The sequence below is a fragment of the Schistocerca americana genome, chromosome 4 (assembly GCF_021461395.2).
Source record: "Schistocerca americana isolate TAMUIC-IGC-003095 chromosome 4, iqSchAmer2.1, whole genome shotgun sequence".
Lineage (NCBI taxonomy): Eukaryota > Metazoa > Arthropoda > Insecta > Orthoptera > Acrididae > Schistocerca > Schistocerca americana.
In genome coordinates, this window is record NC_060122.1 from 187206333 (window position 1) to 187232650 (window position 26318).

At 44.9% G+C, this 26318-nt stretch overlaps 1 protein-coding gene across 1 annotated transcript in view; it reads right to left on the bottom strand.

Moving 5' to 3' along the window:
- The window catches only part of LOC124613335 (hemicentin-1-like), a 465174-nt gene that overhangs the window by 290852 nt on the left and 148004 nt on the right, over nucleotides 1-26318 (bottom strand). Inside the window, exon 2 of the mRNA XM_047142031.1 lies at nucleotides 10651-10780. Within this exon, the coding sequence (XP_046997987.1) occupies nucleotides 10651-10780 (130 nt within the window). The remainder of the gene's footprint in view (nucleotides 1-10650; nucleotides 10781-26318) is intronic.

Sequence of the window (26318 nt, forward strand, 5' to 3'; positions counted from 1 at the left end):
TCCCTTTTCTGTCACCGATAGTGCAGCACTGTCAAGTCACGCAATCAGTGCGGTGGAACGTTATTTAGTTTCAGTTCGAAGGATGGCGCGCTAATATAGACGCGCTAAATATGTTGACTGCACGAATGTTGAAGTGGACAAATATATCGGATTTGTACGTCTACGGCCAGAGTTATGGAACATAGAAAGTATTACACAAGATGTCCCAGGGCGAATGGTCAACACCCAGGGATATGACGAACCTATCATTCGAACCAAAAAAGTGTCGTAAAGATGGGCTCTAAATTAAATACCTTAAGAAGTATGAGGAAATGTTCGTCTTCGCTACGTGAAACAAAACTATTTACTATAAATTCTTTGCTTTGAATATTTTGAGAGGTGTTAGTAAAACAGAAAAAGTCCACTAAACATGGGCTCTAAAATCCATGTGTTAAGAGCAATGACCATGTGCCCGTCTCCACTACTTGGAAACAAATCCACTGAAAAAGTGCTCATTGATCTTAAAGTATGCATTGTATAACCAATATTTACAGTTTTTTTTGGTTTTGTTCCATAATACCTCGTCCCAAAATGTTGAAAGCAAAGAGCTTGCAGTAGAAGAGATCACTATGGAAGATTAATAAGTGATCAAAGTTCTTAAGACACGCATTTTGCAGCTCGTCTTCACTGAATGTTTTTGCTTCGAATGACTGTTCGTGTCACATCCCTGAATACTGAACATTGCTCCTGGGACACTGTTCACAAGGACCGCAGTCTGAGAAAGAACATTCTCGCTGCTACCGTCTCAGCAGAATATCTGCAGCGGTGAACTATAATTCTACTTTACGTAGTTTCAGACTTCTACTTTTTTTTATTTCAGGTTTCATTACATGTGTTTCCATGTCCATGCCTAGCAGCATGCCCACAATCGTTTTTTATTGTTATCTTGGTATACCTTGCCAACGGCCTTGCCGCACTGGTAACACCAATTCCCCTCAGATCACCGATGTTAAGCGCTGTCGGGCTGGGATACCACTTGGATGGGTGACAATCCGGTCTCCCGAGCGTTGTTGGCAAGCGGGATGCACTCAGCCCTTGTGTGGCAAACTGACGAGCTATTTGATCGAGAAGTAGCGGCTCCGGTCTCGGAAACTGACATACGTCCGGGAAAGCGGTGTGCTGACCACATGCCCCTATATATCCGCATCCAAAGACGCCCATGGGGTGAGAATGACACGGCGGCCGGTCGGTACCGTTGGGCCTCATGGCCTGTTCGAGAGGAAGAGGAGAATAAAAAAAGACCTTTGTGTACCTTATTGTTCACGTATAATAATTATTATCGTAATTCGTATATGAAGGTCATAGTTCTCTCAGTGCACTGGCGGTTCACGTGACATTACCAAATACGTTTGACTGTCACAAATGTCTGGTACCAAGTGGCTTGTCGATAAGAAGTGTAATTTGATGTAATAAATCAAACTTCAGCATGAATTACCCTGGCTAGAACAGAAGACTGAGCTCGCATCTAAATGCAAAAATGGTATACTATTAACAGTGCACCGTCTAACTGCTTTTACGACAAATTCGGGAAAGAATTTCAGCATTGTGAAGGGTGAGCGTCCAGCACCATTTAGCGATTTAAAGTTTCGGAAGCAGTTTGCTTACTTAAGAAAGAACGCATCCACGAACTCCGATTTCTCTTTCTCTTGCTAACTTTTTCTTGTGGGTTGCAAAAGTAGGAGAGCCGCATTTGACTTTGGGTAGCTCGCATTCGTCCCTTTCGCCGCAATACCGTGCCCCCTGCAAACACTGTTGATCTGGAAACGTATTGCGCAAACGTTGCCGGGCAACTGTTCCCAGCAATATTGCCGACATATGACCACATTTCGTGAGGCTACCAATGTTAAGCGGAAAACGTTTTCACACTACAGAGAATTAAGTCAAATTATGAGTAGTCGCTGGTAAATATTATAATCATTCTGCCTCACACAACATCCACGTTTCTACAAAAACTCGACTTTTCGCAAAGTAGTCGAACGGTCGATGATGTTACACGAGTGTGGCCGGTCGTCGTTTGGTACCACGCCCGAAATTTCACCTTGGCACCTGATACCTGTCTTCATATGACCAGACGAAGTTTGACATAAGCCATTTCTCTATGTTTAGAGAACTCAGATATCCACATACATTATAGAAGTGTATGTATGTTCCACATCTCCTCCGAAACCGCTGAATCGATTTCAACCAACCTTGGCACATATATCATTTACTGTCTGGAAGGAAGGGCTGTGGGAGTAAGAACGACTTACTTCTCATAGGGATGGGGTGAGGATGAAAAGGAAACATAATTTATGACGTGCAAATAGCCATACTGTATTTATTCAATATTTGAGAATGAGAGCACCAAGTGATTTGTTACAAACTTTACACTTACTTTCAAAACCTTAAGGAGACTTTTCCTCGCTAACCCCCCACACACACCAAAATATGACAAACAAAAAATGTTTACCACTTGCTATATTTTCGCTGTTCATTCAGTAAAACTGCCTAATTATGCACGACTTTTCAAGTTATTATGTCTTTCCTAACAACTCTGTTCCCAACGCATTTCGCACACAGTTTCCTCGTGTACGACTGGACGTATTTGCAAAATTATTTCATTGGCACATAGGTCAGGAGTATGTCACAAACATTGCGGACCTTGTAAACAAAATTGCAGGGCGAAATTCACTAGAGATACAGGTGAAATAAGTGCACAAAATGTTAAATATATATGGAGTACAGGTGATAAGGAAAAATAATGTGAACAGTGGTAGCAATGGCATGGTCGTGTTTGACGGCCAACAATGCGGGTAACGCACGTGTCACGCTGGACTGTGCGTGTCCAGTACGGACTAGACATCAGTGCAGGTTGTTTACGGGTAGTGCACACACTGTATTGGCATTCAGAGGCCGAGGTCGGCGTGCAATGAAAGACCTAACAGAGTTCCAAAGAGGCAGAGTGAGAGGGCCCGATTAGCTGGAGGATCAGTAACCAAGACAGCCAACTTATTGAATGTTTCAGGAGCAACTGTTTCAGCAGTTATGACAGCCTACATAAAACAAGAAAACACATCATCGTGTAAAAGGAATAGAGGGCGCAAATCATAACTAAATGGCAAATATCGTCGCACGCTAAGACGAATTGTGTCAAAACAACACTAAATTGTGCGGCTAAAGCGACTGCAGAGCTCAATAGCCATCTTAGAGACGCCGTTTCTACCGACAATGTCCGCCGAGAACTCCATAAAGCGAATATTCATGGACGAGCTGGTATACCGAAACCATGAGTGACGACAACCAAAGGAAAGAAGCGTAAAACATGGTGTCAGGAGCATAAATCCTGGCAGGATGATCAGTGGAAACACGTCATATGGTCCGACGAGACAACGTTTTCGTTATTTCCCACATCGGGCAGGATTTAAGTCTGGAGAGCGCCGAAAGGTGCCTGCAATGCTGATTACTTGATTCAAACGATCAAGCATGGAGATGGAAGTGTGATGGTGTGGGCGGTCATATCATGGTATTCCGCTGGTCCCATCATTACACTCAAAACCCATGTTACAGGCGACGATTATGTCAACATTTTAGGTTATCAGGTGCACTCCCTGATACAAATGTTGTTCCCAAGTGATAATGTACCCATTGACAATCGTGGTGTGAGTAGCACGCAACTGAACTGCAGTGTCTTCCCCGGCCAGGTCGATCCCCGTACTAGAACATTATCGAAACCTTGAGGGTCGTATTGGAGCACAGACTCCGGAGCAGATTTCCATCTCCCTCGTAACTACAGGATTTACACTACTGGCCATTAAAATTGCTACACCACGACGATGATGTGCCACAGACGCGAAATTTAACTGACAGGAAGAGGATGCTATGATATGCAAATGATTAGCTTTTCAGAGCATTCACACAAGGTTGGCGCCGGTGGCGACATCTACAACGTGCTGACACGAGGGAAGTTTCCAACCGATTTCTCATACACAAACAGCCGTTGACTGACGTTGCCCTGTGAAACGTTGTTGTGATGCCTTGTGCAAGGAGGAGAAATGCGTACCATCACGTTTCCAAATTTGAGAAAGGTAGGATTGTAGCCTATCGCGATTGCGGTTTATCGTATCGCGACATAGCTGACCGCGATGGTCGAGATCCAATGAGTGTTAACAGAATACGGAATCGGTGGGTTCAGGAGGGTAATACGGAACGCCGTGCTGGATCCCAACGGCCTCGTATCACTAGCAGTCGAGATGTCAGGCATCTTATTCGCATCGCTGTAACGGATCGTGCAGCCACGTCTCGATCCCTGAGTCAACAGATGGGAATGTTTGCAACACAACAACCATCTGCACGAACAGTTCGACGACGTTTGCAGCGGCATGAACTATCACCTCGGAGACCGTGACTGCGGCTACCCTTGACGCTGCATCACAGACAGGAGCGCCTGCGAACCTGGGTACATAAATGGCAAAACGTAATTTTTTGGATTAATCCATGTCCTGATTACAGCATCATGATGGTCACTTCCGTGTTTGGCTACATCGCGGTGAACGCACATTGGAGGCGTGCATTCGTCATCGTCATACTGGCGTATCACCCGGCGTGATGGTATGGGGTGCCATTGGTTGGTTACACGTCTCGGTCACCTCTTGTTGGCATTGACGGCACATTGAACAGTGGGCGTCGCATTTCAGGTGTGTTGCGACCCGTGGCTCTACCCTTCATTCGATCCATGAGAAACCCTACATTTCAGCAGAATAATGCACGACCGCACGTTGAAGGTCTAGTACGGGCCTTTCTGGATACAGAAAATGTTCGACTGCTGCCCTGGTCAGCACATTCTTCAGATGTCTCACCAACTGAAAACGTCTGGTTAATGGTGGCCGAGCAACTGGCTCGTCACAATACGCCAGTCATTACTCTTGATGAACTCTGGTTTCGTATTGAAGCTGCATGGGCAACTATACCGTACACGCCATCCAAGCTCTGTTTAACTCAATGCCCAGGTGCATCGAGGCCGTTATTACAGCCAGAAATGGTTGTTCTGGGTACTGATTTCTCAGGATCTATGCACCCAAACTGCATGAAAATGTAATCACATGTCAGTTCTAGCATAATATATTCGTCCAATAAATACCCGTTTATTGTCTGCATTTATTCTTGGTGTAGCAATTTTAATGGTCAGGAGTGCAGAAGAGTTTCTGATAGAGGAGTGGCATAACATTCCACTGGAGGTTATACAATCATTATTTTCCAAGACAAGTCGCAGCTGTATTGTGGGGAAATGGGGGCCCAACCCCTTATTAATAAACCTTTCCCAAGTTTTCACATTATTTTGCCTAATACTGTGTGTGTGATACCTGCGTGTGGCCAAAGAGCGTGTGAAAAGCTCCTCCGAAAACAAGTCAATCGTTTTTAGCCACACGTGGTACAGGTACTGTAAGCTGCCTGGAAACATATACTGCGGTGGAAAGAACGAGCAAACTTCTATGGGAGTGGGAGATGGGCAAACAGGTTGGGAGGAGAAGGAGATGGACCCAGATATTCGGGTGGAAGAAATAGATATGGAGAGTGAGAGGGGGAAATGGACACAGGAAGAGAAGAGGAGATTGGGCAGAAAGAAGGAGAAGAAGATGGAGAGAGAAACGGAGAGGAGAAAACTAGATGGAGGGAGAAGGGGCGGAGGGATAGGGAGTTGAGGAAGAGATGGACAGAGAGAAGAGGGAGGAAGAGATTAACAGAGGTAAAAGTAACAAACAGACAAAGAGCGAGGGCAGTGGAGACGAACAAAGTGAGGAGGGGAGTAATAGATGGACACGGATAGGGGACTGAGGAGATTGACAGAGAGGCTGAGAGGAGGATGGAGGACGTGCACTAATAAATATGTAACCACGCGCGCCGGGTACTCAGTTACTTATATTTGTGATAGGTTATCTCTGTCCTCAAAATGTTTCCAGACATTAAATATATGTGGTGTTTGAACGTTGGTGCCGTGACCTGCCAGTATACAAATACGTTTTCATATAACATCCAATGATTAATATTAGAGTTCAAATTTACTTCATCAGTAGATAGACAAGCTCATTTATTATTCCCTTATGCCAGAATTCGTGAAAAAAGTAACACGTAATTTTCCAAATGGACAAACTGCCTGTCAATTTTAAACGGTATTTGTTCGTTGCGATTTAATGGTAATCGCTAGGACTGCATGAACAGAGCGGCAGGCTATCGATTCCAGAAGTTACTGCGTCATTATATGTGGCCCTATCCTAAAGCATAAATCGACGGGCAGCGAAATCTGTTGATCGAGAATGTTAAGCGCTGACACACGAGAGTGATATTTACTGGAGAACGTAAATATGCGGATGCTGTTGCAGCGCGTTATCCAGTAGCAAACAACTACGAATGACGTACGTTGTGCGTTTAGCGTCCAGAGTCCATGCCTCCGTCTGGGTAAATATTCTGGGTTCAGAAATTACTGAAACTGGATTGCAGCTTCGTGTCACTGAAACATGTGGAACTGCTTATAGCAGAAATTTGACAATAAGTATTGTCAACGAAATTATTGAGGGTATCAAATTCTTGAGTTTTACGAAATATTACACTGATCATAAATGTAGCCACTATACAGAGTGAACGTTAAAGAAAACGGACAAACTGCAGGGATGGATTCCTGGGTATAAGTGGAGGAAGAAAGTTTCTATGAACATGATCGTGTCCACAAATGGCTGGTATGCGTGCAACAACAACAAATCTTCCCGTAACACAGTACAGAGCTGCATCGCATCCGCGTTACAACAGATGTTCAGAGTGATCTCCGTGGTGGCAGGAATAGTAGCGGTTGTTATGCACGATATACAGGGTGGTCCATTGATAGTGACCGGGCCAAATATCTCACGAAATAATCATCAAACGAAAAACGTACAAAGAACGAAACTCGTCTTGCTTGAAGAGGGAAACCAGATGGCGCTATGGTTGGCCCGCTAGACGGCGTTTTTTTTTTTTTAAATATCAATCCCCCATTTTTATTACATATTCGTGTAGTACGTCAAGAAATAAGAATGTTTTAATTGGACTACTTTTTCCCTTTGTCATAGAGGGCGCTGTAATAGTCACAAACGTATAAGTACGTGGTATCAAGTAACATTCCGTCAGTGCGGACGGTATTTGCTTTGTGATACATTACCCGTGTTAAAATGGACCGCTTACCAATTACGGAAAAGGTCGATATCATGTTGATGTATGGCTATTGTGATCAAAATGCCCAACGGGCGTGTGCTACGTACGCTGCTCGGTATCCTGGACGACATGATCCAAGTGTCCGGACCGTTCGTCGGATGGTTACGTTACTTAAGGAAACAGGAAATGTTCAGCCACATGTGAAACGTCAACCACGACCTGCAACAAATAATGATGCCGAAGTAGGTGTTTTAGTTGCTATAGCGGCTAAACGGCACATCAGTAGCAGACAAATTGCGCAGCCGGCCGGTGTGGCCGACCGGTTCTAGGCGCTACAGTCTGGAACCGCACGACCGCTACGGTCGCAGGTTCGAATCCTGCCCCGGGCGTAGGTGTGTGTGATGTCCTTAGCTTAGTTAGGTTTAAGTAGTTCTAAATTCTAGTGGACTGATGACCTCAGAAGTTAAGTCCCATAGTGCTCAGAGCCATTTCAACCATTTGAACAAATTGCGCGAGAATCGGGAATTTCAAAAACGTCGGTTTTGAGAATTCTACATCAACATCAGTTGCACCCGTACGATATTTCTATGCCGCAGGAATTGCATGGCGACGACTTTGAACGTTGTGTACAGTTCTGCCACTGGGCACAAGAGAAATCACGGGACGATGACAGTTTCTTTGCACGCGTTCTATTTATCGACGAAGCGTCATTCACCATCAGCGGTAACGTAAACCGGCATAATATGCACTATTGGGCAACAGAAATTCCACGATGGCTGCGACAAGTGGAACATGAGAGACCTTGGCAGGTTAATGTATGGTGCGGCATTATGGGAGGAAGGATAATTGGCTCCCATTTTATCGATGGCAGTCTAAATGGTGCAATGCATGCTGATTTCCTGCGTAACGTTCTACCGATGTTAATACAAGATGTTTCACTGCATGGCAGAATGGCGATGTACTTCCAACATGATGGATGTCCGGCACATAGCTCACATGCGGTTGAAGCGGTATTGAATAGCGTATTTCATGACAGGTGGATTGGTCGTCGAAGCAAAATACCATGGCCCGCACGTTCACCGGATCTTACGTCCCCGGATTTTTTTCTGGGGGGAAAGTTGAAGGACATTTGCTATCGTGACCCACCGACAACGCCTGACAACATACGTCAGCGCATTGTCAGTGCATGTACGGACGTTACGGAAGGCGGACCATTCGCTATTGAGAGGAATGTCGTTACACGTATTGCCAAATGCATTGAGGTTGACGGACATCATTTTGAGCATTTATCGCATTAAAGTGGTATTTACAGGTAATCACGCTGTAACAGCATGCGTTCTCAGAAATGATAAGTTCACAAAGGTACATGTATCACATTGGAACATTCGAAATAAAGTGTTCAAAACTACCTACGTTCTGTATTTTAATTTAAAAAGCCTACCTGTTACCAACTGTTCGTCTAAAATTGTGAGGCATATGTTTGTGGCTATTACAGCGCCATCCATCACAAAGCGAAAAATGGGGTCAACTAAAACATTCTTATTTCTTTACGTACTACGCGAATATGTAATAAAAATGGGGTTCCTATTTTTAAAAAACGCAGTCGATGTCCGTTTGACCTATGGTAGCGCCATCTAGCGGGCCAACTATAGCGCCATTTGGTTTCCCCCTTCAAGCTAGACAATTTTCGTTCTTTGTAGTTCTTTCTTTTGACGGCTATTTAGTAAGATATTTGGCCCAATCACGATCAATGGACCGCCCTGTATATGAGCGTACTTTGCCTGGAGCTTGTACTACGGTTCGTCTTAATAGCCAGTAGAACCCGGTACTCGAAATCTGGCGTACGCACTGTCTGCCGCGTCCCTGCACTTTCGTCGGTCTGAGGGGACCCATAATCACACAAATGCCCAGAAAAGGATCGAAAAGTTTTTTGATACGGTTGGTGCCTTTGCGGGAACTTGTTTTGGTATAGCTGTGCTGTCTCCTGTGTGTTTCGATCTGCTTGGCCGTACAAAACAACGTGTCGGCTACAAATACCGGAACATTCTGCTGCGTCAGTCACACAGTCTGCAACAACCAAGAAACACACGGCACGTGGTCCGGGGAAGTGTCATTCGTTAGCGCCATCTGCCGTGGCAACGATACGTTATCGGACACACGTTCATAGGACCATTCTTCCTTCGTTTCCAGTCAGAATGCTGTTTCTACATATTGTCGGTTTTATTAATATTCAACCTATACAATAACAAAAAATCACCATAAAGTATTGCAAGGAAATAAAATATTGAAATTAGTCGATAAAACGCCATTACCTTGCAACACTTAACAGCAAAAAATAATCAAGCGCCAATGTGGTGACGTTATTTGCAAATTAATGAACCATATCGTCGACTTGGTGTTGAATATCATCGTAGTTCCCTCGTAACGGCTTTATAGTGCTCAGAGCGTTCCTATAATTACAATTCTTCTTCATTTATTTGCAAAAAGTATCTACAAAATAGTATAAGATTCAACCAGATCATTTGTATCACAGATAAGTCAAGATTATTCTGAGTAGCTGAACGTGGTTTAACATCAAAATTTAGAATCAGAATTTACAAGAGTGAAACAGTTTCCCAGTGAAGGACTAAATATGCGAAGTATGGAAAACGTCAGAGTTGGTGGCCTCGAGCCAAAAGCGTAATCTAATCGACACTATTCGTACACGATTAAAATATTGATACGAAACAAAAGTAGACGTCCTCCAAGTGAACTATAAATTGGTAATAATTTAAATATATTGGCATAATAAAAATGAAATGGACAGATAAGGTTCGATTCGAAATTAAGAGTTACTGAAATGAATAGAATTTCAAACAAGTATGGAAAACCCTTACCATTGGAAGAGACCGATTAGTGGGAAATCTGTACCGGTACCTCATGCTCGAAGAAGTAGTATGGCACTATATATAACTGGTGGGACTGACTGAAACAACAGTGTTCAAAACATCCCATAGTGACTCTTGAGTGTAGTCTTTATTTAGGGATCAAAATTGTAGCACAGGATGATAATGTTAGCATCAGACGGGCAGACGCGGAGAAAGACATCAAACCAACAGAAATACTAATGAGACGGAATATGGAGCCGTCACCTTAATTTCTGAAAAGGGCTGAGACCAAAACACATCAAATCTCTGAACTAAGAGAAGCAAATTCCAATGCAACATCACAATTGAGAGAAGTCTGTTCCCATAAATGGACGCATCATTTTTCGTTATCGTTTGCATACGACATCATAATATCGTATATATACTTTAAGTAGTACAGCACCATGTCTTCTGGTAAACTGTAAAAATTAAAGTTTAGTTAAAAAGTGGAGGGTAATTCGATACCCACCGTTACACTAGCTGTCACTATTATCACATATTGTCATTTAGATTTTCATTTTACTTTGTAAATAGTTATCTTTCTTACCTGTAAATGGCAGTCTTCTCATTCTTGAACCAGATGACGAGTAATACGGAGTCTCCGGGGGTAGGTGGCGTCATGTCGCAAGGAAGTTGTGCCGTTCCGTTGATAACTGCTCGCACTTGCTTCACTCGACCTGTAGACAAAGACACATTCACATGCTGCAGTCTCCAACAACATATTGGCTGAGTGCTTGTAACTGCCAATATATTGCGCCTGTTTTTGTTAACAGTAATTAAAACTTCTAATTATTATACACATAATACAAACATTCCCGGAAGAATGGTAATTGTTTGCAGACCGCATTTTCTGAGAGAATGCTGTTGTCATTGGCTGTGGTAGGATCAATCGGCATATTAGAATTTCAATTCATTTTTATGTATTCGTATTTTGCGAGACACACTCCAACACGTTGTGAGACCCGACACAGAATACACTGGGATGTGCGTCGTTGTTTGACTGGAAAGCCCCCATTGAATAGCGTGCTCGGCGGATGCTCCTGGCCCTCCTTGGACATCGCACCTTCCTCACCCTAGCTATATGCCATGTGTGAATCACACTGCCCACGGTTATGTAGCCGCATTTGAAGAAATTAAGCCGCCTAAGGTGACATTCGAAACAGGGTACGTAAAGGCTGCGGCACGATCCTCAACATGCTAGTCTCTGTGTTGGAGATTGCTGTTTACGATGTGATGTTATGAACCAGAAAGTAGTGTGTACTTATTTTCTCTATAATGTGACTTCATTTTAGACCTGTTTGACTCAGAACCGAATATTCATTAGGCCTCAGCATAAATGAAACAATACGGTGGACAGTCTGGTTCAAATGGCTCTGAGCACTATAGGACTTAACATCTGAGGTCATCAGTCTCCTAGAGCTTAGAATTACTTTCACCTAACTAACCTAAGGACATCACACACATCCACGCCCGAGGCAGAATTCGAACCTGCGTCCGTAGCGGTCGCGCGGTTCCAGACTAAAGCGCCTAGAACCGCTCGGTCACACATGCCGGCTGTGGACAGCCTGGAAACCATGTGATATTCACTATGCACTACTCCGTAAAATGGCTACGCAGACACCTCGTTGTCTGCATCCAAACTTCTACACAGAATTCCATACATTACGCTATTTCTTAAACAATCCTTATAGAGCAACATGTGTGGAATATTGCTACTATGGTTTTGCTCCAAGGATAACGCAGCAGTTCTTATACACACATTCAAGTTTTCTCCTCCATTGTCTAGACAGCTACTATAATAATTTTCTATCTGTACGAGCTTGGAACGTATTCATCTCGTAATGATCAAATAATCAAAAAAGAAGTCGAATTCACGTCTCTTCCAATAAAAAATGAGAGTAACTTAGGGGCGACACTATTCGTACTTTCTAATTGTAGATAATTCCCGACATTCCATTATGAGCGGCGAGAGCTTGGGTGTGTAGCAGAGGAGTCTTCTCAAAATAACATTCCTCCTCCGCTTCACCCACGAGAAGTTAAAACGTGACCTTCACCAAATAGGACTGGCAGGCAGTAACATCTTCGTATATAGTATCGACTGACTAGTCAACTAAGCACACCCTCGACAACTAAACTCTGTACTCTAGTTTAGTACAATGCCTACTAAATGTTCATATTTATATATTTCACTGCTGCTTAAAACGCTATACTATAGATTTAAAAATTCCTACGAATTACCATGTGCGCATGGATGCGTCTGTAGATGTGTGTAGGCATATGTTAGTAGATGTGCTCTTTATTGCAAAATTTTGTTATCCTGCATTAAAGGCTATATGAACAGATGAAATTTAGTTAACGGTGTTGTTCACTCGGGGCAGAATCTGGCAATACCTGATCCCATAATGATGGAAAATGGCATTACGAAATCGAGTACGAAAATGATGAATATCACGTTTGGGATTTAATTTATTATGAATAATGATTAAAGGACAGAAAAATCAGAATAATATGTTTATAGGTTCCGTGCGAAGACGACATGTGAGTATTTTGTTATAAGTGGACCGGAAAGGTGTTGTGATTGCATCAAACCAAGAAAATGTTTTTGGTGTTTGATCTATAACCATAAGAGAACACTATAGCCACAATTTATGTACGTCGTGTGTTGGAGCACAATGACGTCAATTCAGTACTCCTGGCTTTTTGCTGTAACAAATCTAAAGAAAAGTTTGAGTATGAAGTAACCAGACAAGTAGTCTTGCTCGATGTACTTCACCACCGAAGACCGTACACGCCGAGCAACGGAAGCCTACCGCGGATCTGTCGATAGCACTGACAAATACAAGGACGCCTGTTCACACGCCAGCTTCCAACAGACGCCACCAGAGTCGCCTACGTCACCACAAGCAATAAACGCACCAGCGACAGCGGTGGTGCAATCGGGGAACTAGGTCACATCCGTGGGTTACATGCGAACCAAGCCGCTCCGGATGTTCTTCCACCTGCCGCCTGTTCAAGACGCTACTCGGCTGCAGTCAGGCTGCACGAGCCTGCGTTTGCGCTCACACTCGGTGACTGATTCGGCCGCACCTTGTGGCTCATTAGTCAACGATCACGTCAGTCACACCACACCGGTCCGCCAGCCATCGCCCTCGGAGCCTTCGCCTCTACGGGCGCTGGCCATGCACAGATTCGGCATCTCAGCGGCCACCCGTAGAACATACACGAGAGCATTAGCACCGATCCGCCGGCCATCTTCCTTGGAGAATTCACCTCTTCTGGTATGGGCTTTCCACGGGTTCGGTGTCCCTGGAGCTGGTATCCTTCGGCGTGTACCTGTATCTATCAGTTATCGTCACGATGGACCATTGTCGCTACCTACCTCACGACATCGTTACGAAGCGCGCCATTGCAGACTCCAGGGTCGGCCAATTTAATACCATATCAGGAGCATCCGTTTCATTTGTAACTGCTGCAAGATACATTATCTCCAGTCTTGTTCTTTATGTGCTGTAGTAATATAACGTGATTCCACGCTACTGGGGAACTCATCATTTATTACGCGCAGTGTGCAACTAATGAAATTTCAGTTGATATTACGCTTATCTTGCTATTGAGATAGAAATGTACAAATTTCCAGTACAGATTAAAGGGCAGTAATAGAAGGAACATAAGTTTTGGAAGTATTATTGTGCGAAATATGTATGAGGTATGTGGGTACGTGTGTGTGTGTGTGTGCGCGGGGGGGAGGGGGGGGATGATACCATTCTGTAAAAATCTGAACTACGAAACAACGACATAACTAAATACAGCAAATGGTTTTTATGTTCCTTCAGTAACAAGATAACAACATAATTCGGACAGGGATCTGATCCTCGCTCGGACCCAATACGACACCAGTATCCCAGTAAAAGCATGGTTCAGCACCACCTTGAGCTTAGCGATAATTTAATCTATCCTCAGATGCGAAATGTTATTCTAGCAAAGTCTGCGCTACAAATTTATCAAAGCCGTAATTACAGCTCTCAAAATTATTTGGAATTACGTTCAACGCAAATGTGAAAGTATGCTTTCCCGGCGTATACAGCTGGCGAAGAGTTCTCGGGCTTCCAGCCGGGTGGCGGTGTCTTCAAACAGCGACGTTTCGACGAGTGACATACTCATCATCTGCTGGCGAAGTGCCGAGACTTTGCGGATGCCGGTCCCTTTATACCTGCGGTGTGCCCCCCACCACCTGGCCGCGGGAGGCTGGGTCCAGAGGAGCCGGCGGGCGAGGTGGAGGGGGAAGCGGGTGCGCCGTTCGTGTCTCCGTCAGAGCATTCTGATTGCGTCTCGTGAGCTGGACGGTTCTTGTTGCGTTCCTGGCGTATTGCGGCTAATGCTGGATTCCAGGCCGCGCTCACGTGAAAAACTCCGCGAATTTCGTTAGAATACTGAAGGACATCCGAATACAGAGTAATGACCTACTCGTGAGCTTCGACGTCACCTCCTTGTTCACAAAAGTACCGCTACAAGACGCCTTGGCGCTCCTTAATCGGCACTTCGAGCCTGAAACAGTGAAGCTCTTTGAATATGCACTTACGACCACCTACTTCAAGTGCAATGGAGAGCATTATGAACAAGTGGATGGAGTGGCCATGGGATCTCCCCTTGCTCCAGGGATCGCGAATCTTTATATGGAACACTTTGAGGAGGTGGCACTACAAACTGCTCACCGTAAACCCAGGCACTTCTTCCGCTATGTGGACGACACTTTCGTGATTTGGCAGCATGGCAGGCAGGCACTGGAGGAGTTTATGGACCACCTAAACGGCATACATGAGAATATAACCTTCACGATGGAAGTAGAAGAGAATGGCTGTATTCCATTCCTGGACATACTGATCAGGAAGAAAGCGGATGGCACGCTGGGCCATTCAGTATATAGAAAAAAGACACACACAGACCTGTACCTCCATGCAACCAGCTGCCACCATCCGGCGCAACGCCAGTCAGTACTGACCACCTTGGTGCATAGGGCGGACGTCATTTGTGACAAAGAAAGCCTCTCAGACGAATTACACCACCTAAGAGAGGTATTTCGGAAAAACGGGTACAGTGAAACACAGATTGGCAGGGCCTTCAAGAGGAGACAGGCTGACAAAGTTCAGGAAGAGGAAGAGGAAGTTAACAAGAGACTCGCCTTTCTTCCATATTTGGGGCCCACATCAGCCAAAATCGGGAGGCTTTTAAGAAAATCTAACATAAATACCGTCTTCCGACCACCGCCGAAGACGAAAGAGCTGCTGGGCTCAGCTAAAGACCCACTCAAACTAAACACACCTGGTATATACAACATTGCCTGCGAATGTGGTGTGCAGTACATTGGTCAAACGCAGCGCTGCATCTCTAAAAGGTGCGAGGAACACATCAGGCATGTTCGACTTGGACAGATAGGGAAATCTGCTATAGCTGAACATAGCATCAAAGAAAACCACACCTTTGACTTCGAAAACACTAGGGTGCTATGCCGAGCCGGGAGCTATTGGGATAGCGTCATTAAAGAATCAATAGAAATACGGGTCCACGAGAACCTTGTGAACAGGGACGAAGGCTATCAACTGAGCGCGGCCTGGAATCCAGCATTAGCCGCAATACGCCAGGAACGCAACAAGAACCGTCCAGCTCACGAGACGCAATCAGAATGCTCTGACGGAGACACGAACGGCGCACCCGCTTCCCCCTCCACCTCGCCCGCCGGCTCCTCTGGACCCAGCCTCCCGCGGCCAGGTGGTGGGGGGCACACCGCAGGTATAAAGGGACCGGCATCCGCAAAGTCTCGGCACTTCGCCAGAAGATGATGAGTATGTCACTCGTCGAAACGTCGCTGTTTGAAGACACCGCCACCCGGCTGGAAGCCCGAGAACTCTTCGCCAACGTTCAATGCACATTTAAATGTATCTTTCAAACCAACAATACAAATATCATTATCTATGTCCACATTATTCCTGTTACATTATCTACGCAGAATTTGTGTCTCTCTAGCTTATTGCCTTTCAGTCCGATTCGTTAGTGTTCATCAAGGCACAGCCTGAAACAATATATATATATATATATATATATATATATATATATATATATATATATATATATATATATATATATATATATATATATATAATAGTCATCAGTCTTTCAGCTGGTTTGATGCGGCCCGCCAAGAATTACTCTCTTGTGCCAATCTTTTCAGTAGCAATCGCAAACTACATCCCATTATTTGCCGGATGTATTCCAATCTGTGTCCTCCACTGTTTCGCTACTTCCACCCTCTACAACTCCCTCCTACCTCTAACTCCACGGAAGTTACTCGCTGAAGTCCAAACAGATGTTCTATCATCCTGTCCCTGCTTTGTGTCAGTATTTTCCATATGTTTCTTTCCTCTCCGATTCTGCTCAGAACCTCCGCATTCCTTACCTTATCACTTGACCTAATTTTCAATATTCACCTGTAGCATTATATCTGAAATGCTTCAAGTTTCTTCTGTCCCGGTTTTCCCACACTCCATGTCTCATCTACATATAATGATGCGCTCCAAACGTACATTCACAGAAATTTATGTCTCACTTGTGCACGCTACCAGACAGTGTCTCCAACAGGTCCAGAATTTTACCGTGCGGATATACAGGCGCTGGTTCCAAGGTGGCGTGAGGCAGTTGAGAGGGATGGAAATTATGTGGAGAAATGAACCCAATACGACACCAGTATCCCAGTAACTGCATGGTTCAGCACCACCTTGAGCATAGCGATAATTTAATCTATCCTCAGATGCGAAATGTTATTCTAGCAAAGTCTGCACTACAAATTTATCAAAGCCGTAATTGCAGCTCTCAAAATTATTTGGAATTACGTTCAATGCACATTCAGACCTTGTTTCACGAAGTGAGGCTTTGAGTTTCCCAAAGAGAGATAGTTACTTGGAGCCAGGTCAGGACTGTAAGGCGGGTGTTTCAGTGTTGTCCATCCGAGTTTTGAGATCGCTTCCATGGTTTTTTGACTGACATGTGGCCGTGCATTGTCGTGCAAGAGCGAAACATCCTGCTTTTGCCGATGTGGTCGAACACGACGCAGTCGAGCTTGAAGTTTCTTCAGTGTCATCACATTTGCGTCAGAATTTATGGAGGTTCCACTTGGCATGATGTCCACAAGCAAGAGTCCTTCGGAATCGAGAAACAGCGTAGCCATAACTTTTCCAGCAGAAGGTGTGGTTTTGAATTTTTTTCTTGGGTGAACTTGCATGGTGCCACTCCATTGATTGCCTCTTCGTGTCTGGTGAAAAATGATGGAGTCATGTTTCATCACGTGTCACAATTCTTCCAAGAAATTCATCTCCACCACTCTCGTACTGTTCCAAAAGTTCGCTGCATACTGTTTTTCTTGTTTCTTTGTGAGGCACTGTCAACATCCTGGGAATCCCCTGGCACAAACCTTTTTTAACGCCAACACTTTCAGTATTCTGCAAACACATCCTTCCCCTACCCCAACGTAGCGTGACAATTCGTTCACTGTGATGCGTCTGTCAGCAGTCACCAATTCGTTATCTCTGTACATTGTCTGGAGTGTGTGCAGTACGAGGCCTGCCGCTGCGAGGACAATCCTCAATGTTGCCGTGCCCGCTTTCATCACATAACCTGCTTGCCCACCGACTAACTGTACTGCGATCGACAGCAGCATCTCCGTACACCTTTCTCAACCTCTTGTGGGTGTTTCCCACTGTCTCGTTTTCACAGCACAGGAATTCTATGACAGCACGTTGCTTCTGACGAACGTCAAGTGTAGCAGCCAACTTGAAGACATGCTGCGACGGCGCCACTCACGGGAACATGTTGAACTAAGTTTGAAAACAAGCGGGAAGGATGTATCTACACACTGTAAGACTTTCACACACGCAGAATGAAAACTGTATTTTTACAAAAATAGTCTGCATTTCCTTTGGAGTGATCCTCGTACTTAATGATCCACAATTGTTATTTTAAGTTTCTCGCTATTCTCATTTCTGCTGCTTCTTATTACTTTCGCCTTACTTCGATTTATTCTGAATCTACACTCCTGGAAATGGAAAAAAGAACACATTGACACCGGTGTGTCAGACCCACCATACTTGCTCCGGACACTGCGAGAGGGCTGTACAAGCAATGATCACACGCACGGCACAGCGGACACACCAGGAACCGCGGTGTTGGCCGTCGAATGGCGCTAGCTCCGCAGCATTTGTGCACCGCCGCCGTCAGTGTCAGCCAGTTTGCCGTGGCATACGGAGCTCCATCGCAGTCTTTAACACTAGTAGCATGCCGCGACAGCGTGGACGTGAACCGTATGTGCAGTTGACGGACTTTGAGCAAGGGCGTATAGTGGGCATGCGGGAGGCCGGGTGGACGTACCGCCGAATTGCTCAACACGTGGGGCGTGAGGTCTCCACAGTACATCGATGTTGTCTCTAGTAGTCGGCGGAAGGTGCACGTGCCCGTCGACCTGGGACCGGACCGCAGCGACGCACGGATGCACGCCAAGACCGTAGGATCCTACGCAGTGCCGTAGGGGACCGCACCGCCACTTCCCAGCAAATTAGGGACACTGTTGCTCCTGGGGTATCGGCGAGGACCATTCGCAACCGTCTCCATGAAGCTGGGCTACGGTCCCGCACACCGTTAGGCCGTCTTCCGCTCACGCCCCAACATCGTGCAGCCCGCCTCCAGTGGTGTCGCGACAGGCGTGAATGGAGGGACGAATGGAGACGTGTCGTCTTCAGCGATGAGAGTCGCTTCTGCCTTGGTGCCAATGATGGTCGTATGCGTGTTTGGCGCCGTGCAGGTGAGCGCCACAATCAGGACTGCAAACGACCGAGGCACACAGGGCCAACACCCAGCATCATGGTGTGGGGAGCGATCTCCTACACTGGCAGTACACCACTGGTGATCGTCGAGGGGACACTGAATAGTGCACGGTACATCCAAACCGTCATCGAACCCATCGTTCTACCATTCCTAGACCGGCCAGGGAACTTGCTGTTCCAACAGGACAATGCACGTCCGCATGTATCCCGTGCCACCCAACGTGCTCTAGAAGGTGTAAGTCAACTACCCTGGCCAGCAAGATCTCCGGATCTGTCCCCCATTGAGCATGTTTGGGACTGGATGAAGCGTCGTTTCACGCGGTCTGCACGTCCAGCACGAACGCTGGTCCAACTGAGGCGCCAGGTGGAAATGGCATGGCAAGCCGTTCCACAGGACTACATCCAGCATCTCTACGATCGTCTCCATGGGAGAATAGCAGCCTGCATTGCTGCGAAAGGTGGATATAGACTGTACTTGTGCCGACATTGTGCATGCTCTGTTGCCTGTGTCTATGTGCCTGTGGTTCTGTCAGTGTGATCATGTGATGTATCTGACCCCAGGAATGTGTCAATAAAGTTTCCCCTTCCTGGGACAATGAATTCACGGTGTTCTTATTTCAATTTCCAGGAGTGTATATTCTATATTCATTAGACTGTTCATTCCATTCAACACATCCTGTAATTCTTCTTCACTTCTGCTGAGGATACCTACATAACCAACGAATCTTATCATTGATATCTTTCACCTTGAATTTTAATTTCACTTTTGAATCTGTCATTCATTTCCATCGTTACTGCTTCAACATACGGACTGAATAGTAGGGGCGAAAGATTACATCCAGATCTTACACCATTTTTAATCAGAGCGCTTCGTGCTTGATCTCCCACTCTTATTGTTCCCTGTTGGCTCTTGTACATATTGTATATTACTGACCTTTCCTTACTTTGTCCGTGTTTCGATCACCCTGCACATTTTACATTGTCGAACGTTTTTCCAGATCGATATACAGGTTGTTTCAAAATGAACTAACCGGTTTTAAAGCGTTGTAGCATTTATTACGTTCAACAACAATTGCAAATAATACACCAAATGAAAGAGCAATTCAAAGAGTTTTGTTTGAATATCTGTGCGCAATGTGAAGAGTATTGAATGACAAAGAGTGACTGAAAAACGCGTCGAATGAATGCGAGCCTTTCACCCTTAGTCCCAAGAAATATCCCCGCGGAAAAGTTTATGGGTCTTTCTTTTTCAGTGATTCAACTGTAACTGCTGTTTCTTATCTTGATGTGCTACAGCAATGGCCCGTGCCTCAATGGGAAAGAAGCTGAACAACACATCTTTATTTGGGCGCAAAATGGCGCGCCACCCCACTGGCGTAACTCAGTACGCGACTGGTTGAACGACGTTGTATCCGACCGGTGGATTGGGCCCAAGGGGCGGGTTGACACAGCATTTTATGCATGACCTCCACGTTCGCCCACGATCAGACGCGATCATGTGTATGTGCCTCGGATACCAGCTGATCTATCAGACTTTAGATACAGTGTTATTGCAACAGTTATTCCTGACACATTTATCAATGTTTCGGAACAATCGAAGTGCGATCGGTGTTCACACTGAATAATTGTAAGGAAAACTTTGTGTTTCTCTTTCATTTCGTGTATTATTTCTAATTGTAAGGTGAATGTAATATGTACTACAAAGCCTTAAAACCTGCGTATTCATTTTGAAATACCCTGTACTCTATTAACGTGTCACGGTTTTTCTTTAGTCTTGCTTCCCTTATCAGCGGCAACGTCTGGCTCGTCTGTCCACTGCCTTTCTCTCTCCTAGACCCAAACGGATCGTCATCTAAAACATCTACGTTTTCTTCTTCATTCTTCTGTATATTATTCATGTCAGCAGCTTGCACGCATGAACTGTTAAGCTGATTGCGCGTTAACTCTCGTCGGCTTTTGCTGTCTTCGGAATCCTGTGAGTCTCGTTTTCTCTAAAGTCTAATGGTATGTCGTCACATTCATACATTCCACACACCCACCTGAATAGTTCTTTGGTTGCCAATTCCCCCAGCGATTTTAGAACTTCTGATTCGATTTCACCTATCTCTTTTGCCTTATCTGATTTCAAGTTGTAGGAAACTCCATTAAATTCTGATTCTAGTACTGGTTCCCCCATTAGCTCCATGTCGACTTGTGTTTCTTCTTGGACCAATTCATCAGAAATTTCTTTCCCCTCGAACAGGCATTTAACGAACTCTTTCTACCTATCTGCTCCCTAAAATGTGTGTGTGAAATCTTATGGGACAACTGCTAAGGTCATCAGTCCCTAAGCTTACACACTACTTAACCTAAATTATCCTAAGGACAAACACACACACCCATGCCCGAGGGAGGACTCGAACGTCCGCCGGGACCAGCCGCACGGTCCATGACTGCAGCCCCTAAGACCGCTCGGCTAATCCCGCTCGGCTATCTGCTCTCTCCTCTGTGGTTAACAGGAGTCCACTACACGCAACAAGCGGCTACACGGGTAGCAGGGGTTGTGTGGCGTGGGCTGGGCGGTTTTTTAGGTTAGATGGCCTTGGGCAAGTACGGAAAGGGCAACAGCCTCAACGGGTGCGTGGCAAAGTCAGGACATGCGGGGACCAAGCAGCAATCGGTATTGTAATTGTCAACTGTCGAAGCTGCGTTAGTAAAGTACCGGAACTTCAAGCGCTGATAGAAAGCACCGAAGCTGAAATCGTTATAGGTACAGAAAGCTGGCTTAAGCCAGAGATAAATTCTGCCGAAATTTTTACGAAGGTACAGACGGTGTTTAGAAAGGATAGATTGCATGCAACCGGTGATGGAGTGTTCGTCGCTGTTAGTAGTAGTTTATCCTGTAGTGAAGTAGAAGTGGATAGTTCCTGTAAATTATTATGGGTGGAGGTTACACTAAACAACCGAACTAGGTTAATAATTGGCTCCTTTTACCGACCTCCCGACTCAGCAGCATTAGTGGCAGAACAACGAAGAGAAAATTTGGAATACATTTCACATAAATTTTCTCAGCATGTTATAGTCTTAGGTGGAGATTTCAATTTACCAGATATAGATTGGGACACTCAGATGTTTAGGACGGGTGGTAGGGACAGAGCATCGAGTGACATTATACTGAGTGCACTATCCGAAAATTACCTCGAGCAATTAAACAGAGAACCGACTCGTGGAGATAACATCTTGGACCTACTGATAACAAACAGACCCGAACTTTTCGACTCTGTATGTACAGAACAGGGAATCAGTGATCATAAGGCCGTTGCAGCATCCCTGAATATGGAAGTTAATAGGAATATAAAAAAAGGGAGGAAGGTTTATCTGTTTAGCAAGAGTAATAGAAGGCAGATTTCAGACTACCTAACAGATCAAATCGAAAATTTCAGTTCCGACACTGACAATGTTGAGTGTTTATGGAAAAAGTTCAAGGCAATTGTAAAATGCGTTTTAGACAGATACGTGCCGAGTAAAACTGTGAGGGACGGGAAAAACCCACCGTGGTACAACAACAAAGTAAGGAAACTACTGCGAAAGCAAAGAGCGCTCCACTCCAAGTTTAAACACAGCCAAAACCTCTCAGACAAACAGAAGCTAAACGATGTCAAAGTTAGCGTAAGGAGGGCTATGCGCGAAGCGTTCATTGCATTCGAAAGTAAAATTCTATGTACCGACTTGACAGGAAATCCTAGGAAGTTCTGGTCTTACGTTAAATCAGTAAGTGGCTCGAAACAGCATATGCAGACACTACGGGATGATGATGGCATTGAAACAGAGGATGACACGCGTAAAGCTGAAATACTAAACACCTTTTTCCAAAGCTGTTTCACAGAGGAAGACCGCACTGCAGTTCCTTCTCTAAATCCTCGCACAAACGAAAAAATGGCTGACATCGAAATAAGTGTCCAAGGAATAGAAAAGCAACTGGAATCACTCAATAGAGGAAAGTCCACTGGACCTGACGGGATACCAATTCGATTCTACACAGAGTACGCGAAAGAACTTGCCCCCCTTCTAACAGCCGTGAACCGCAAGTCTCTAGAGGAACGGAGGGTTCCAAATGATTGGAAAAGAGCACAGATAGTCCCAGTCTTCAAGAAGGGTCGTCGAGCAGATGCGCAAAACTATAGACCTATATCTCTGACGTCGATCTGTTGTAGAATTTTAGAACATGTTTTTTGCTCGCGTATCATGTCATTTCTGGAAACCCAGAATCTACTATGTAGGAATCAACATGGATTCCGGAAACAGCGATCGTGTGATACCCAACTCGCTTTATTTGTTCATGAGACCCAGAAAATATTAGATACAGGCTCCCAGGTAGATGCTATTTTTCTTGACTTCCGGAAGGCGTTCGATACAGTTCCGCACTGTCGCCTGATAAACAAAGTAAGAGCCTACGGAATATCAGACCAGCTGTGTGGCTGGATTGAAGAGTTTTTAGCAAACAGAACACAGCATGTTGTTATCAACGGAGAGACGTCTACAGACGTTAAAGTAACCTCTGGCGTGCCACAGGGGAGTGTTATGGGACCATTGCTTTTCACAATATATATAAATGACCTAGTAGATAGTGTCGGAAGTTCCATGCGGCTTTTCGCGGATGATGCTGTAGTATACAGAGAAGTTGCAGCATTAGAAAATTGTAGCGAAATGCAGGAAGATCTGCAGCGGATAGGCACTTGGTGCAGGGAGTGGCAACTGACCCTTAACATAGACAAATGTAATGTATTGCGAATACATAGAAAGAAGGATCCTTTATTGTATGATTATATGATAGCGGAACAAACACTGGTAGCGGTTACTTCTGTAAAATATCTGGGAGTATGCGTGCGGAACGATTTGAAGTGGAATGATCATATAAAATTAATTGTTGGTAAGGCGGGTACCAGGTTGAGATTCATTGGGAGAGTGCTTAGAAAATGTAGTCCATCAACAAAGGAGGTGGCTTACAAAACACTCGTTCGACCTATACTTGAGTATTGCTCATCAGTGTGAGATCCGTACCAGATTGGTCTGACGGAGGAATAGAGAAGATCCAAAGAAGAGCGGCGCGTTTCGTCACAGGGTTATTTGGTAACCGTGATAGCGTTACGGAGGTGTTTAATAAACTCAAGTGGCAGACTCTGCAAGAGAGGCGCTCTGCATCGCGGTGTAGCTTGCTCGCCAGGTTTCGAGAGGGTGCGTTTCTGGATGAGGTATCGAATATATTGCTTCCCCCTACTTATACCTCCCGAGGAGATGACGAATGTAAAATTAGAGAGATTAGAGCGCGCACGGAGGCTTTCAGACAGGCGTTCTTCCCGCGAACCATACGCGACTGGAACAGGAAAGGGAGGTAATGACAGTGGCACGTAAAGTGCCCTCCGCCACACACCGTTGGGTGGCTTGCGGAGTATCAATGTAGATGTAGATGTAGATGCATTTGCCGTTGAACTCTTAATGTTACCGCCCTTTCTTTTAATTTCGTCGAACGTTTTCTGACTTTACTGTGTGCTGTGTCCGTCCTTCCGACAATCATTTCTTTTTCGATTTCTTCACACTTTTCTCGCAGCCTTTTTGGCCTAGTTTCTGTGCATTTCGCATTTCTTTCGTTCCTAAGTGACTTGTAAACTTTGTACTCCTAAATTACCGTAACCTTTTTGTAATTGCTTCTTTCGTCGATCAACTGAACTAATTCTTCTGCTATCCACAGTTACTTCGCAGTTAATTTTCTTGTACTTCCAGTTTTGTTTCCACTTTCTTTCACTGCCCGTTTTAGAAATGTCCAATCCTCTTCCACTGAATTGCCCACTGAACTTTTCATTATTGCAGTTTCTGTAGACTCAGAGAACTTCAAGCGTGTCTTTTCATTCCTCAGTACTTCCATGTCCCTCTTCCTTGCACACTGACTCTTCGTGACTAGTCTGTGAAGCTTCAGTCTACCCTTTATCATGACTAAATTGTGATCTGAGTATATCTGCTCCTGGGTAAGCCTTACGAGCCAGTATCTGAATTCTAGGATCTGTACCTGACCATGTTGTAATCTATTTAAAATCCCGGCCTCTTCCAAGTATACTTCCTCCTCTTGAGATTCTTGAACAGAGTATTCGATGTTACTAACTGATATTTGTAGCAGAACTCAACTAGACTGTCTCCTATCTCATTCCTACTGCCAAGCCAATATTCTCCAGTAACTCTTTCATCTACTTCCTCCTCTACAACCACATTCAAATCCTCCATGAATATTAGACTTGCATCTCCCTTTACAAACTGCATCACCCGTTCAGTGTCTTCACGTCGGCGTGTATACCTGAACCATTATTGTCTGTCTTCGTTTGCTGTCGATTCTGATGAGAACAACAAAATCATTAAACTGTTCATATTGACCCCTACATCTTTCTGTCTCCCTATTCCTAACGAATCCTAGTACTGTTATACCATTTTCTGCTGCTGTTGACATTACCCTGTACCCATCTGATCAAAATTGCTTGTTTTCTTCCCACTTCGCTGCAATGACCCCGCTATATCTAGAATGAGACTTCGAACTAACTCTTCAGATTTTCTAGTTTTCCTACCGCGTTGAGCCGGCCGGAGTGGCCGAGTGGTTCTAGGCGCTACACTCTGGAACCGCGCGACCGCTATTGTCACAGGTTCGAATCCTGCCTCGGGCATGGACGTGTGTGATGTCCTTAGGTTAGTTAAGTCCCATAGTGCCCAGAGCCATTTGAACCACCTACCATTTTCTCACGGTCACCTCCCTTTGGCTATCCCCTCCCGGAGATCCTAGTGGGGATATAGTCCGGAAACTTTTGCCAATGGAGAGGTCACCATGACATTGTTTTTTCAATTACAGACCACATGACTTGTATATATGCGATCTGTATCCTCATGCCGATGACCATTACCGAGTCTTCTGCTTTTTCAGGTCTGTTTCCTACCCCAAAGGGTAGGAGAGGCCCTGAACCCTCGTCCACTCCCTCACCCTCTTTGACGAGGACGATCGCAGAAGTCACTGGCTGCCATTGCTGGCGATTTTCATAAAAAAATTATGCAGTATTTACGTTAGAATCCAGAACGTGGATGTTTCGTTTGTTTGCCAAAGACCCTTCAGAATTGGTGTAACGGAGACAGATGAACACTGAGTTAATTCCCTATACTCTCAGACCAAAAGAAGCGAAATAACGACGGTAATGCATTCGAAGATTTCGTTACTACGATGTTTTGTTTTCCACTGCTGACAACATCAATGACCTGGCACTTGGTGAAACAAACTGCCCGGCATTCGCGTGTTACTGCAAATGAACCATCTGCAACATTTATACTTGAATGTCCC